This window comes from Erpetoichthys calabaricus, chromosome 18, assembly GCF_900747795.2.
Source record: "Erpetoichthys calabaricus chromosome 18, fErpCal1.3, whole genome shotgun sequence".
Lineage (NCBI taxonomy): Eukaryota > Metazoa > Chordata > Cladistia > Polypteriformes > Polypteridae > Erpetoichthys > Erpetoichthys calabaricus.
Genome location: NC_041411.2, coordinates 82,879,005 through 82,893,917, shown reverse-complemented (window position 1 = coordinate 82,893,917; position 14,913 = coordinate 82,879,005). Strand labels below are relative to the sequence as shown.

The window sequence follows — 14,913 nt, the reverse complement described above, 5'->3', positions numbered from 1 at the left end:
AGCACACTGGGGCCACAATGAAGCACTCAAAGCAACTCCTTGAAAAGCACAAATCAGGGGATGGAAAAATGAAAAAAAGTTAAAGAATATCCAGTTAAATCAATCATAAATACAGTAAATGGAAAAAGTATGGCACAGCTGTATATCTGCTAGAGCAGACCATCCACAGCACCTAAAGAAGACGAGTGAGTGAGACCACAAAAAGACTTCTAAGAGCTCTGAAGAAGTCAGAAGTGACATTGGAGACTCTGAACAGACAACAACCGCCCTGGTGCTTCACCATTCAGAGCTTTACGGAAGAGTGCCAAAGAGAAAAAACACACAGAGGACATCTTACCAGGCGGTGTATGGAAAGATGAACGGGAGGTTCTATGGTGTGATTAGACCAAAATAGAGCTTTTTGGCTATCAGTCTAAATTAAATCATCCACTGTGATTCAACAAATCAATTAAAAAACAAACAAACAAAAAAACACCTCAAAATCCTGTTTTTAGTATTGAGTGTTGTTTGTTGAGGCACAAAAATAAATAATTTTAGCACAAGGCTGCAACTTTACAAAATATGAAATATGTGAAGGGGTCTGAATACTTTCTGTATCCACTGTAGCTACAGTTATTAAAGGTGTGCCTCCTTGGTTTAATGTCTGCCTCTGTTATCAAGGCTGATGTGTATATCACCATAGTGTTTTTGAAGAAGTCTCATACTATGTCAACGGATATCTCGAAAAGCCGTTTAAACTTCGTACCCCACCGATTCTTTCCAGTTGTTCGACAATCGCCATTGTAAGCTGACACCTCCCATTTTTTTCTTAAAATGTGTGTCCTCTTACACTGCGACTCCTTGACTCTGTCGCGAACTCTTACCCAGAGTGTGTCAAACCCAGTTCCCCGGCGTTGTTTCAGGACCCTGGTCAGTTCCTAGTCGCAGTGCATTTATTCTCTCGGTGTTTTGTACGAAGTAGCAACACGAAGTGGCCATCGATTACATTGCATTGACGGATCTCAGCAGGAAGCGCTGGCGAGTGAATGAGCCGAGATTCTGTAAATGTTTTACTCACACAATGGCTCCCCCCTCCGCCCCTTCTCTTTTTGAAAGTCGCCGCCGGTGAGTGGAGAGTTAAACTAGAGGGCACACGTAAGCAGTGGCGCTCGCGAGGGGGGGTGTAGTTGGGGGGGGGGGTTTAGAGAAAGAGAGAGAGAGAGAGAGCTCTGCTGATGTGCAGACAGCTACACCGGGTGCTTTGACACCGAGCGTCCTGTGAATTCGCATCCTTTCTGTATTTCCAAAGGAAATAGCCATCTGGAGAGCTTTTCCAATCCGTTCATTCCCTTTTGTATGTGAACATTTCTACAGATTTCCTTTCCTTCCATCTTTCGAAGAAACGCTCTCACAATTGCTTTGTAATCCGTCGATTCTCGTCTCGTCTGCAGTTGCACACCAAACAGGAGCACCGGCTTTCTTTGTGATTTCCTATCCATCTCGTCGGAAATAATCTGCTAGCCTAACCACTCCAGAGAAACAAAATGTTGGACCCTTCGTCCAGTGAAGAGGAATCAGATGAGACCGTGGAAGTAGAAAGCAAAGAGGTTATGGCCCCTCAGGCCGGAGCTCGTCTGTCCCCGAGCCGGACTAGCGAGAGCTCCGGCGGGTTGCAGCCCAGCAGTCGGAGCAGCAGCGTCCGGCCGTCGAGCCCCAGCCCCTCAGTGGTGAGTGAAAAAGAAAAAGAAGAAATGGAGAAATTGCAAAAGGAAGAAGAAGAGCGAAAGAAGAAATTACAATTGTACGTCTTTGTGATGAGATGTATTGCCTACCCTTTTAATGCTAAGCAGCCGACAGACATGGCGAGGAGGCAGCAAAAGGTAAGCGGAATGTTATTTTAAGGGAAAGGGGGGATATAGGGTGCACGCTGTTATTCGGGGCGTGCATCCTCGAAATGAACACGATCTGCTATGGTCAGAGCAGCAGGCAAACTACGGTGAAAATAAAACATGACGAGAGCCTGGCAACTGCTTTCACAATGTGCTCCGATATACGCGGTATGTGAACCTGTGTGATCAGAAGCTGCAGATACGTATTTGAACTCCAAGGCGTATTAAACCCCGCCGCTCCAGCCGAATAACTGCAAAAGTTGTTTTGATAATCGAGATGTCAGCCTGTGACGAAGAAGGGGTTTTTGCTTGTGTCACAACAACTGGCCTGAGGTTTCATAAAATAAACAGATATAACAGCGAAGAACACGTTGTCCATTGTTAAGAATAGGTGTCATACACGAGTTAGCTGCGCAGGTGATACGCATTCACAAAAATAAACGGAACATCACTTTACGGTTGTCAGGCCTGGAACGAAGAGTCGTTCACATTAGTATTATGGTGATGTGATAGACTGGCTTCCCTTCCAGGTTGTGTTCTCTCCTTAAGCCAATTGCTGCGGGTAGTAGCGTCGGTCCAGGCGAATAAAACGTTAACGCCTTTTATTATGAATGATCATTCTGGTGATTACTCTGTCCTTGTCGATAATAATTGTTTTAGTATTGTAACAATGACTATACGATTGATCGATAGACAGACGCAGGCAGTGAGCGTAGTGATTAAGGCTTTGCACCTCAAACCCTGAGGCTGTAGATTCACGTCCCGCTAATGACACTGTGTGACAACGAGCAACTCACCTCACCTTGGAAAAAAACAAAAAACAAAAAAAATGCAACCAACTGCATCTCTCAAATGTTCTAAGTCTTAGTGGCTAAATGAATAATATATAATGCACTATATAATACATAGATAGGGAAGACGGTGTATAATAGACAGCAGGTTATTGATTCTTGAAATTCACTATTATTAAAATTGTGTTTAGCACTACGACTACTCTCTCAGTCCCACCACACTTTGCACTAAATCTCAAGGTAAAGGCAAATAGGAATGACTGGCACTTCATTGTCCGGAAAGGAAAAATACATAAAAATAAAAACACAAGGTGACTTCTTCAATAGACACAAGCCCACATGTAAACACTGAGACTAGTACTACAACTCAGGCATCTAAGACGTCTAAGGATGTCATTTTCAAATACTCTCCTTTTACGGATTGTAATTGTTCACGAGATAGACAGCCTGCGTATTAAAAGAGAAATAATATAACTGTTCAGTTTCAGTTCAAAGAATGCTGTATTTTAAATAGCAATAAGTGTGTCCGTTTGGTTTTGAATTTGTACCATTGTATCGTTAAATATGCCTCACAACTTGACGCGGAGTAAAACTTATTGTTAGTCATGATGATGACAGTAATGATTTCTCTTTAGTAATTTATTATTACTGTTGTTGTTGCTGTTTTACAAAGTCGATCGCAGGTTTTGCCGCAAGACGGGTCAGCCAGAGTGGACCTGTAAATGTGTCACCGACCCCAGCTGATGGATGGCCGGCCAGCTCTCCGTTGTCAACGCAGCTGCTTTTTTTTTTTTACGACGTGCCGCAGCTGTAGGCCGCAGTTTCAGCACCACGTGAGCGGTTAGCGCCCATGATGACACCGAGTCCGCGCGCTTCATAAGCGTATATGGGCCGTTCGTTCCTCGCGAAGGGGACTCGGCGGGGACACGTCCCAAAGGTGCCGTTAGTGAGCACAAGAGTCACTGGGCCTCGTTTGGGAAAGAAGCAGGCAAAGTGAAGTCTTGGTTGAGCTTTGTACTTCAAACCCTGAAGTTGTGAGTTCAAATCCCGCTGCTGACATTGTGTGACCATGAGCAAGTCGCGTCATCACCTGTTTGTGCTCCAGTAGGAAAAAAAGAAATGTAACCAATGGTATCTCAAATGTTGTAATTTGTCTTCGATAAAGGCGTCAGACCATAAGTAATGATGAAGAAGGTTGTTACTTAATAATACACACATACAACTCCATATTGATATGGTCTCAAATAGACGGGACTCTGTAGCCCGTGTCTGGTTCAATATGTGTTATATTTTGGTAACAGTTCACCTCTCTCCAAACCACTGTGGAAACTCAACAGTATTCAATCTTCTTATATTTGTAATTCGATCTCTAAAAGATCCGTGAACCCTTTCACTAATGAGTCTTGTTCACATAAAAAACGGATTGATTCACATTCCACAAAAATGTAGTTAAACAAAAAGGTCTTCTGCTAATAAGGTCATTTGAATGAATGTATTTCAGTACAGTGTCAACACTACACAATAGAAGTAATTTCAATGTCACATGTAGTGAATGTGCATTTCTCATTCCATCTTTTTGGATTGTATTCAGCTAATAAATCACATTACACTAACAGAAACATAACTATAACTGAGATATTTGTATTTAAAATGTAAGTCACTCAGATTTAATATCCCCCCCCCTTCCCCTCCGCTCTACTGCATAGAATCCAGAGAGTATCCAATATGTGACATCAAGAGTTTTAAGCAGAGGCTTATTATAGAACAGCATTAATGAGTTCTTTGGCATATTCGGGAAAAAACTTTGACCCATGCCTTATAGAGAAGATGTAATTTGGTTTAGTTTTAGGTATTAATCACTTTCCCACTGAGTGATGCAGTTTGGGCTGTAGGGTTTCCTGTTCAGTTAGAGAAGTCTGTCTCAACCCCATTATGAACACACTCCTTATGTGTAGAATCATCGGAGAATTTCTGCAAGTGACATGACCTGGTCTTATATTTCTAGTCTGAGATGTGCAGGATGAACAAAAGTTGACAGTTCTGTTCTGTGTGGTGCTCCAGTGCTGCTGACACAGTCCTTAAGATTCGTAAACTGCCATCTGCCAGATAGAGAGTCCATTATCCAGGACACTATAGGCTCATCCACCTGAATATGCCTGCACTTACTCTTTAACAGGGGGTACATGATATTGGACATGTCATTTATACCATATCTTGTGACTCAAAGACATATATCAGCCAGACATAGAAATGGCATAGTATGCCAATGACTGCTGAAGTGAACCGGCTTCACCCTCACTGCCACATCAGCTAAAGGGTGTTTCACAGACTGCAGTCAGTTGATCACAAAGTCCAGGACACTTCAGGCTGCATATCTCCAAGTTTACCTATTTGCAAGGATGGCTGGATGGTACTGAAAGACTGGAGAAATAAAAAAAACAACATTACCCTCACAGTGCAGACAGCTTTTTCCAGGTGCAAATAAGCCTTGCGGAGCAGAAAGATAATTACATCTTCGACTCCAGTCTTTGTCTGATTGGCAGACTGTAGTGGGTCCAATGGGTCTACCACAAGAGAATGTAGTTTAGGATATCACAATAGATTTTTACCATGTTATTCTATCTGTTGTTTTCTCCAAGTAATGTTATTTAATAGTTTGGAGTAATTGTAAATCTAACCCTATTTGACAAATAAGCACATAGTTTTCTCTGAATGGCGTAAATGTGGGGCATTCCCAAAACAGATGACCTGGAGAGACTGGCGCTTGATGGCTGGCCTTGTTCACAGTTTGGATCTGTCCATGATAGCTTTTTAGACAATGTGAGACAAAATATGTGGTGCACAATTGGAAGCTGAATTAAGCCTCATTTTGCAGAGACTGAAGGAGAACGACTCATGTCGATGATTAAATTCCATTCCTTACCCTAGGTACTCATTGAAAGGATCCAATTTCATGGTGTTCAGGATTTCTGAGTCCTGCAGTGTAATGTGGGAATGTGGATACTCACACACACACAATTAATGGATTATGCTTAGAGTTACATAAAAAGAGACAAAAATCAGGACATGGAAAACTGCATTTCTACGAGGGCGAGTAGCTTGCTGCTCAGATTTAAAACTGTTTGTTCACTTATTTCATCTTTATATTCCTGCATTGCTCACACTCTGTGTCCATGAATGAGTCCCTTAATTTGACTGGGATCCAATTGCAAAAATTAAACAACTGGAAAATCACATTATTGCTCTATTTGAAATACACGTTTACAGAAAGGAATGATTAAAAAAAGCAAGGCTGTTTATTCATTCAGGTTTTCCTCCCAAACACGCACACATTACATTAGACAACAAATCTCAGCCGACTCAGTGTGAGTGTGTGTACCCTACACAGACTGGCACCCCATTCAAGACTGGGTCTTGACTTGCACCCAATGCTGCTGGGATAGGCTCCAGCTCCCTGTGAGCCTGAATTAGATAAGCAAGCCAGAAAATAGACAGGCAGATGGATGGATGTCTGTTTGACACTTAATCTGTTTTCCTTAGCGTAATGTAAGTAGTGCTTAGACATCTTTAGGCGAATGTTTGTCACCTTAAGGAGGTCACCGTTCATTAGATTCACCACATATTACATTAATGGTCCTTAGACTTACCACATGCAAGACTAAAGGCCTTTTGATTTACCACATACTACACTAATGGTCATTAGATGTGCCATATAATATTGGTATTAAATTTACCATATCATATATAGTACTGGTCAATGAATTTACATTATTATACTGTTGGTCACTAGATTGGCAGGATTGTTCATTAAAGTTACTAAACTATACTATTGGTCATGCAATTTAGTTATTAAAGATACCATAATGTGCTATTGGTGACTAGATCCATCCATCCATTTTCCAACCCGCTGAATCCGACACAGGGTCACGGGGGTCTGCTGGAGCCAATCCCAGCCAACAATACAATACAATACAATACAATACAGTTTATTTTTGTATAGCCCAAAATCACACAGGAAGTGCCGCAATGGGCTTTAACAGGCCCTGCCTCTTGACATCCCCCCAGCCTTGACTCTCTAAGAAGACAAGGAAAAACTCCCAAAAAAACCTAGTAGGGAAAAATGGAAGAAACCTTGGGAAAGGCAGTTCAGAGAGAGACCCCTTTCCAGGTAGATTGGGCGTGCAGTGGGTGTCAAAAGAAGGGGGTCAATACAATACAGTACAGTACACAGAACAATTTCTCAATATAGTAAGAAATAAAAAAAAAAAAATATATAAATTTTAGAAGTACAGAGCAGAATTTAACAGTAGATGATATATCCCATAATAAGATTTGTATTTGTATAGAGTCATGGAGACCTCATCCTTCAAGCTGCCTCCCCCATTTGGCCATTCCACAGCTGAAACAGTGCTGGGCCAGCCAATCCGATGAAAGGACCCCTCTCTCCCACGATTCCTGCGATCCTCCATCTGGGATGACTTTTCCTTAGGCAGGCAAAACACAAGGCACAAGGCAGGAACCAATCCTGGGCAGGGTGCCAACCCACCGCAGGACACACACAAACACACCCACACACCAAGCACACACTAGGGCCAATTTAGAATCGCCAATCCACCTAACCTGCATGTCTTTGGACTGTGGGAGGAAACCCACGCAGACACAGGGAGAACATGCAAACTCCACGCAGGGAGGACCCGGGAAGCGAACCCAGGTCCCCAGGTCTCCCAACTGCTAGAGTTAGATTTACCACATATTACACTATTGTTCATTAAATTTGCCATGTGTGTTATCACTGGTCATTAGACTTACAGTTTTGGTCATTATTGTGTCCACACTTTACTAACAGATTTACCACACACTGTACTACTGGCCATAGCTCTGCTGGTTAATGCCAACGCTGTGGCCTGGTGTGTACTACATACGTAGGTTAGGAAATGGATGGATGGCTGCACTGGTGCCACATTCTGCACTTTCCAACTGGCTTCCTTCTTTAGGCAAACCCAATTAAAAAATTTGTGCTTTAATGATAAAAAAAATCCACAGGAACATACATGTATATAAACTTAAAAGTGATTATGGTGACACTGTGTTCCCTTGTTCACAAATTTAATTCTGTTTGTGGTTCTTCCTTATGTTCAATACCAAATGACGTGAATTTTTCATCCATTTTCTCCCACACCCCAAAGATGTGCTTGTCAGTTTAATTGACAATTCTGAATTCAACATACTTTTGTATAGCGCTTTTAAGTGATTACAGACATGGAGCCCTATGACAAGTTCTCAGGTAAAATGCAAATATAAATTTTAAACCCTTCTAAATACATACATTGTACACATAAATGCAGAGAATTCTTTAAACACACAGATAACAAAGTAGAATCTGATTAACATACATGGAAGGCCATAACATCTGTCCATTAATTCGTTGAAAGTCAAAGAGAGTAAAGTTGAGAGGAATTGTCCCCTATGTGGGTGTGAGTGAGCCATGTGATGGCCTGGTGACCTGTCCTGTCCACTGCTGTTTTCCACATTGTCCCCTGGCCTTTGGGTCCTCATTTCATTTCTATCTAAGACTCCCCCACATTGTCCAAAACAACAAGTCAAAGTTTTTATTAATTAATATAAAATAATAGACTTGCAATTGCACACACATGCTGGTTTTTGTGATCCCCATTGTGTTTTCATTTGTCTCCCTCGACATATTCAAGACTAAGCCTTCACAATGCTAGACGTGCACATAGGGTGGTGCAGTGGTTAGCCCTGTTGCCTCATGGCTGCTCTGTCCTGGGTTCAATTCTCCTGCCTGTGTGAAGTGTGAATGTGGGACATTTTTCTTTCATCCTCACACCCAATTAGGCCAGGAGTCTCCAATTAAGCCAGGGGTTTCCAGCTGGTGGTAAATTTACCCCCAGGGCGTAAATCTCACTTACTCAGGAATGCTGAAGTCACAAAGATCTTGATTACTTCCCAAAGACGACCTAAGACTTGCTCTTTCAACAACTGCGTAACAACAAAATGGTAGGTGAAAAATCGGAACAAGCGTCTCACTGATTGATGTGTTCTTATCGACTCAGTGCATTTCATTCTGGTATACCAGCATCTGCTCATCATTAGCTGGTTTTAAATAAGTGAGATGGCATTATTATTGTTACTGTTATTTGAACTTAAAATAAAAATGCTAAAAACAGTATCTTAAAATTTCCCCCTTCTCAATTGCTTTATTACGATAGAAGTATAAACTCAAATTACTGAACAAAACAGGGTGAGGGTAAATTTACTTTAGAAATGTTGTCACAGGATAAACCCCTCAATTAAGTCATATTGTAAGGGAAAAATATGAGAAAAAAATGACACAAGGAGAATATGAAAACTCCACACCAACAGCGAGGCCAACTCCTGATACACATAAAGCCAGGTTTATACTTCACGTGACGTAACACATGCTCCAGCGGACGCTACTGTTACACAAGCATTTTACTGTTTATACCTGTGAGCGTACTTTACGCAAATCTGAAAGATTCCACCAGGTGAGAAAATGTTCGGCTTCGCTGTGTTGTGAATTGTCTGAAGCATCCATTAAATTCTGAGGACACCTTGCCACAATATCTCTGAAAAGGATGTTTAATGATTACAGTCATCAATCCAGGGATGTGCCCATTCTAGCAAGCATCGGGCGTGACAATGAAAGAAAATTCCTGGACGGAGCATCAGCTCATTGCAAGGTGAACACAAGCGTACACATACACTGGCGTCATTTTAGCGTCACCAAATCCCTAAAACTTCATGTCTTTGAAAGGAAACCAAAGCCCACTGTGGAAACCCACCAGGAAAACATGCAAACTGCAAAATGCTACCGCTCTGCCACCGTGCCACCACAACATGTGTAATTATTATCAGTATTCATTATTTAAATGAACCAAACAACTTATCTGTAAAATGTAACATACACACTTTAATGCATTTCATCATTGAAAATGATATCAAGTACAAATCTAAGGATTCTAAATAGATAGATAGATAGATAGATAGATAGATAGATAGATAGATAGATAGATAGATAGATAGATAGATAGATAGATACTTTATTAATCCCAATGGGAAATTCACAAATGTGCAGAGAGCTGGAATATCATACATGTAACGTGCTGTCGGGTCAGGAACGTCGGTTTTAAGATGACGTTTACGACGGTCTACTTTAATGAGAAAGTAAACTACGAGGTTAAAGTGGACGTTTCAATATTAAAGCCGAAATTTCCACTTTAATCACAAAATACACCTTTTCACCATGCACTTATTTTTTTTGCTGTGGCTCAAATACGCCGCCATACATTCTGATGCTGTTGTGAAGGTGCAAAAAAAAAAAAAAAATAGATGCCACAGTAAGATGGTATGTGAGACCTTTAAAATGTATTGTGTCATTACGTTGGGGAATGCTTGAATATAAAAGCACCACGAATGCATTTGTATGTCAGCATTTTGCTTCACCACATCGAACCATTCATCAAACATGGAAGCACACACATCGATCCCAGAAGATCTGCATAACAGCTTTCTGTAACATGTTGATAGTAAAAAGAGACTCTGACGTCACATTCTGACTTTTATCACACTGTACCCCCTGACTTTTTGCTGGTACTGCAACTCGCGCATGCATCGCGTTAATTTCTGAGGAACGTGCTCAGAGGAGCGTCAAATGAACGCTGGGAATGCATGGCAGCCATGATGCGTTTGCATTCTGAGCGTGAAGTATAAACGAGCCCTAAGCAACCAGCACTGCTCAGGATGTCCCTCTATCACAATCACGCCACAGTCACTTAAATTAGGGCAAGAGCCATTAATTAAAGTAACAACAAAAGAAAAACTGAGAAAGACATGGATGGACATATTTATGAGGGGTTGTACTGGCCCAGGAGCACCAATCTCCCTGAATCATTATGGGTTTTCTTGGAATGGTTTAGAATAAAAGCATCCATCCTTCCATTCATCCATTGTCTTAACCTTATGAATGTTGACACAGGGCAGGAGTCACACTTGGCCAGGATGTTTCATACAGCCCTCATTTATGAATTCTTTTCCTTTCATTTCTAGTGCCATTTTGGTTTCTTGTCAGTTTAATTACAAAACAGTCACCTTCTTGTCTACTTTCTTTCACTTTAGTTAGCATTTCTTTCTGCTTCAGCAAATTCTTATTCTCTCAGTCTTTCCATCTGCTGGGTGGCTACCACTCTCACTGATTCCTCACCTTCTTAAGTGGTCTCCAAAGCAGCCAAATAGCACCATGTGACCATGAAAGTTGTGGACGTCTTCTTCCAATTCTATGCCTTCTTTAAGCTGTGCCTGCTCCTGTCATGTGACTTGTAGTTTGTTTGTTAGGAGTTGTGGGTAATCCTGGGTAATCAGAATGGCCAAAAGCACCTGTCATAACAGATGTAAGTGCTATGAACGAAATACCTAGAAATGCAACAGAGAGGAAGATTTGAGGACTCAAATGGGGTACCAGTTTATGGATAGGGGGGCTGAATTTGTCTCCATTGAGAGAATTTGTAAAGGGTGTCCAATGAGCACCTCCGAAGTGGTGCACTTGGTTATGTGAAATGAATGGCTGACTGACTGCTGCTTCTCTAAGACATCAGACTTCTAAATGAAAGTGGCTGGCAGCTTCATTTCATATGGTGCCTTCACATTGTGAGTATCATGGCACCATCTTCTTCCTCTAATAATAATCTTATTAGCCCACTAGACTGATTGATTTTGTCTCTGTTTTTTTTCAGCCAGGGGTCCTTAGCTTTTGTTCAAATGCTGTTTTATGTTTTTTGTTCACTTTTGATTCTTTTGTTTATGTTATTAATGCTGGTGATTTAGATTATACATATCTCTGTATCTTCTTTTATGTTTAATGTGTTTTGTAGGCAGTCCCCCAAGAGACGGGGCCTTGGTCTTTATGTATCAATATTCATTACAATACACCTACTGATTCACCTTTTTTTTTTTTAATTGGATGGTGGGCCGGGTTGGGCTGTGCAGAGGCCTTGGCAATTCTAAGGACACTTAAGCCCCAAAAACCCCAACAGGTGCCCCCCTCCCAGGTGCTCCCCTAGCTGTCAAAGTGTAATGTTATCATTAATTCTGTGGTTTTTCAACATCCATTTTAAGTTAGTTCTAAATCAAGAGCCATACAGTGGGTTCAGAAAGTATTGGGACCTAACTCTTTCTGCATACTTATTATTGCACTGTAGAATTAATTTTAAGTGGACATTTAATTTTATTTAACATTTTACCCATCAATTTACACTAGATAACCCATGATGACAAAATAAAGACATGTTTTCAGAAAGGTTTACAAAATTATGAAAAATCAAAATTGAAATCTCTGACTCACTGAAATATTCAGACCCTTAATTCAGGGGCTTATAGAAGCCCCTTTGGAAGCAATTCCAACTACTTGGAAAGTCTCTACAAACTTTGTACACCTGCACTTGGGCAGTTTATCTCCATCTTCCTGGTAGATCCTCTGAAGCTCTGTTAGACTGGATGGGGAGCATCTGTAATCTGCCATCTTCAGGTCTCTCCACACACATTCTAAGTCTGGGCTTTGGCTGGGACATTCAAGAAGACGCAGACACGTGTACCAAAGCTGACCCAGCATTGTTTTGGCTGTCTGCTTCGGGTCATTGTCATACTGAAAGGCAAACCAACACCTCAGTCTGGTAGCATGCACTCTAGAGCAGGTTGTCTTCAAAGACCTCTCTGTACTTTGCTGCTTTCATCATTCTGATCAGTCTCTCTGTCCCGGCCACCAAGAAACACCTCCCTGCCACCACCATGCTTCACTGTAGGGATGGTATTAAGCAGGTGAGCAGTGCCTGGTCTTCTTCAGACATAGTGCTTGGAGTTCTGCCCAAAGAGTTTCTATTCTTGCCTCCTCAGACCATAGAATTTGTTTCCTCATGCTCTCACAGTCCTTTGAACTGTGATATGCCTTATACTCAAGAGTAGCTTCCATAACACCAGTCTACCATAAATACCTGATTTATGGAGGGATGCTGAGAAAGTCAACCCTCGGACAGGTTCTCCAACTTCCCTGACTAAGGCCCTTTTGTTCCTTGGTTACTCTGTTTGGGTGGATGTCCAACTCTAGGAAGAGTCCCTGTGGCTTTAGACTTCTTCCACTTCACAATTCTTGAGGCAACTCTTCTCCTGGGAATACTCAAAGCTTTAAAAATGACTTAATTCCCTCGTCCTAATCTATGCTTCACCACAATGTAATCAAAGAGGTTTCCACACAGTTCCTTGGACTTCAGGCCTTGATTTTTGTCCTGACATGCAGTGTGAATTGCGTGACCTTATATACACACACAGGTACACATGTGCCTTTCTAAACTGTGACAAACCAACTCAATTTACCACATTTGGACTCCAATCAAGTTCTAGAAACATCACAAGGAGAATTAAAGTAGGCACCTGAGCACAATTTAGAGTGCCACAGCAAAGGGGCTGAATACTTGTAGGAATGACAGATTTTAATTTTTGAATGTGTAAACCTTTCCACTATGTCATTATAGGTTATTGAATGTAGATTGATGAACAGCCAACTTATCTATTTAAAATTAACAATAAAGTGTGCAGGATGTGAAGAGGTCCCAATCCTTTTTGAATCCACTTGTAATTCACATATATTAGCAGACAGGAGCCAATATTTCACCACTTACAAAATAGGCACTCTATTAACACCCTGTCTGGTGTGTTTAATCACTCATCATATACGTAAAAACACACAAGATGAAGCACAGGTAGGTCACCAGCCATGGGCGTCCAGCGAACCTTCACTCTGTCCAGCGCGGTCCATGGATCCTGAAGTGCCCCGTCGTGCCGCTTGCTGCTGCTGCAATAAAAGTCCGATCGTCTGTTTATATTTAGCCCGGTGCACACGATGCAGCTACGGCGGGCACATTGCTGCTATTGTTAGATTCGCGGATTTTGAAGACGGAGCCCCGCAGGATCACTCGGGTTATTTTTATCCTGTCCTCCGTGAGCTGCGAGCGCTCGCTGCCAATTACACGGATTTACCTGGCGCTTGTGTTCTGACCTCCCCGCGGACTCGCGCAGCCACGCAGGTCGTCAGGAGGCTGCTAGAAGAAGTCTGCAGCTGACTAAGATGTTTACACGAGCGACAGATTTGTAAGCGCAGGTCCCGATTATTTTAATGCCACGCTTTTACGAAAGTCATTTGTTTTCGCGTTCGGTAGCGCCATGATCCTTCTTTCTCTGTTGTCTAATCTTTGCTTTCAAGAACTTGCGGCTCGTGTTTTTCTGCTTGGCATTTCCACATGAAATGTGCCACTGGGCGCCTGGGTCCAAATAAACGAGCTGACTGGCCGTTGTGGTCAGTCGTCGCTGCTATTCCCCCGACTTCTGAAAGACACAAACATTCATGTTTCATTTAATTTCATTTTGTGATCCCTTATTGCTTATCATCGCATCATAGAACGTTGTCGTTCTTAATCTCGAAAGAAAAGGAGGCGCTCAATGTCCTTGCTTCAGGCTCAGTGTCATTCAGCGGAGAACCGGTGCTCTGCGATTTTTTTGTCGCCTTATCACATTTTGTTGCCGTGTGTGTTAAACAGAGAGCTGACAGATCGGCCGTCCTTATCAGATTTTGCTGCCTTCACAGACATAAACGAAAAAATGTGCAGGGACGGGATTAAAAAAAATAGAAAAATAAAGAAAGAAATGGCCGGAAGTGTACGCATGGAAATAACTCTGGCATCCAAAATGGCATTTGTGAACTAACTTAAATATTTCCTCTGTGACAGTTTAAATATGTCTAAACTAAATACACGCTGTTTACGGACCACTGTATACAACCACATGACATCAGAAATAATTGGCGTTAATGTTAAAATACACCAAAAGTGAGTGTTTAAACTTCAGAAGGAATTTTAATAACAAAACAAAACATAACAAAAATTAAATGACAAACTCTGCAAGATTTAAGTATCAAACCGGACGCTATATATAAAAAACACATTAATCGCATCATTAAATACTGGGGTGATGTTTAAAGCTATCAGTTTTTGTAAAAAAAATGAAATTGCAATCGCAGGAGAAGTCATAACCACAAAATGCTGCAAATGGATTTTTCGCTAATCACATATTTCTGTTGTATATGTTTTACCTTCTCGTATACAAAGTGTAGGGGAAGTATTGGAATCCTCCAAAATTCAATTTCGAGATTTTGATGAATCTCAACGATT

General features: G+C 41.5%; 1 protein-coding gene across 9 annotated transcripts in view; it reads left to right on the top strand.

The window, feature by feature from the left end:
• Positions 1 to 1,188: 1,188 nt before the first annotated feature.
• cadpsa (Ca2+-dependent activator protein for secretion a) overlaps positions 1,189 to 14,913 on the top strand; it is a 366,374-nt gene continuing 352,649 nt past the window's right edge. For all 9 annotated transcript variants that reach the window (XM_051921196.1, XM_051921193.1, XM_051921192.1 and 6 more), the window contains exon 1: positions 1,189 to 1,859. In XM_051921196.1, coding sequence (XP_051777156.1) covers positions 1,524 to 1,859 — 336 coding nt within the window. In that variant the 5' untranslated portion in view covers positions 1,189 to 1,523. The remainder of the gene's footprint in view (positions 1,860 to 14,913) is intronic.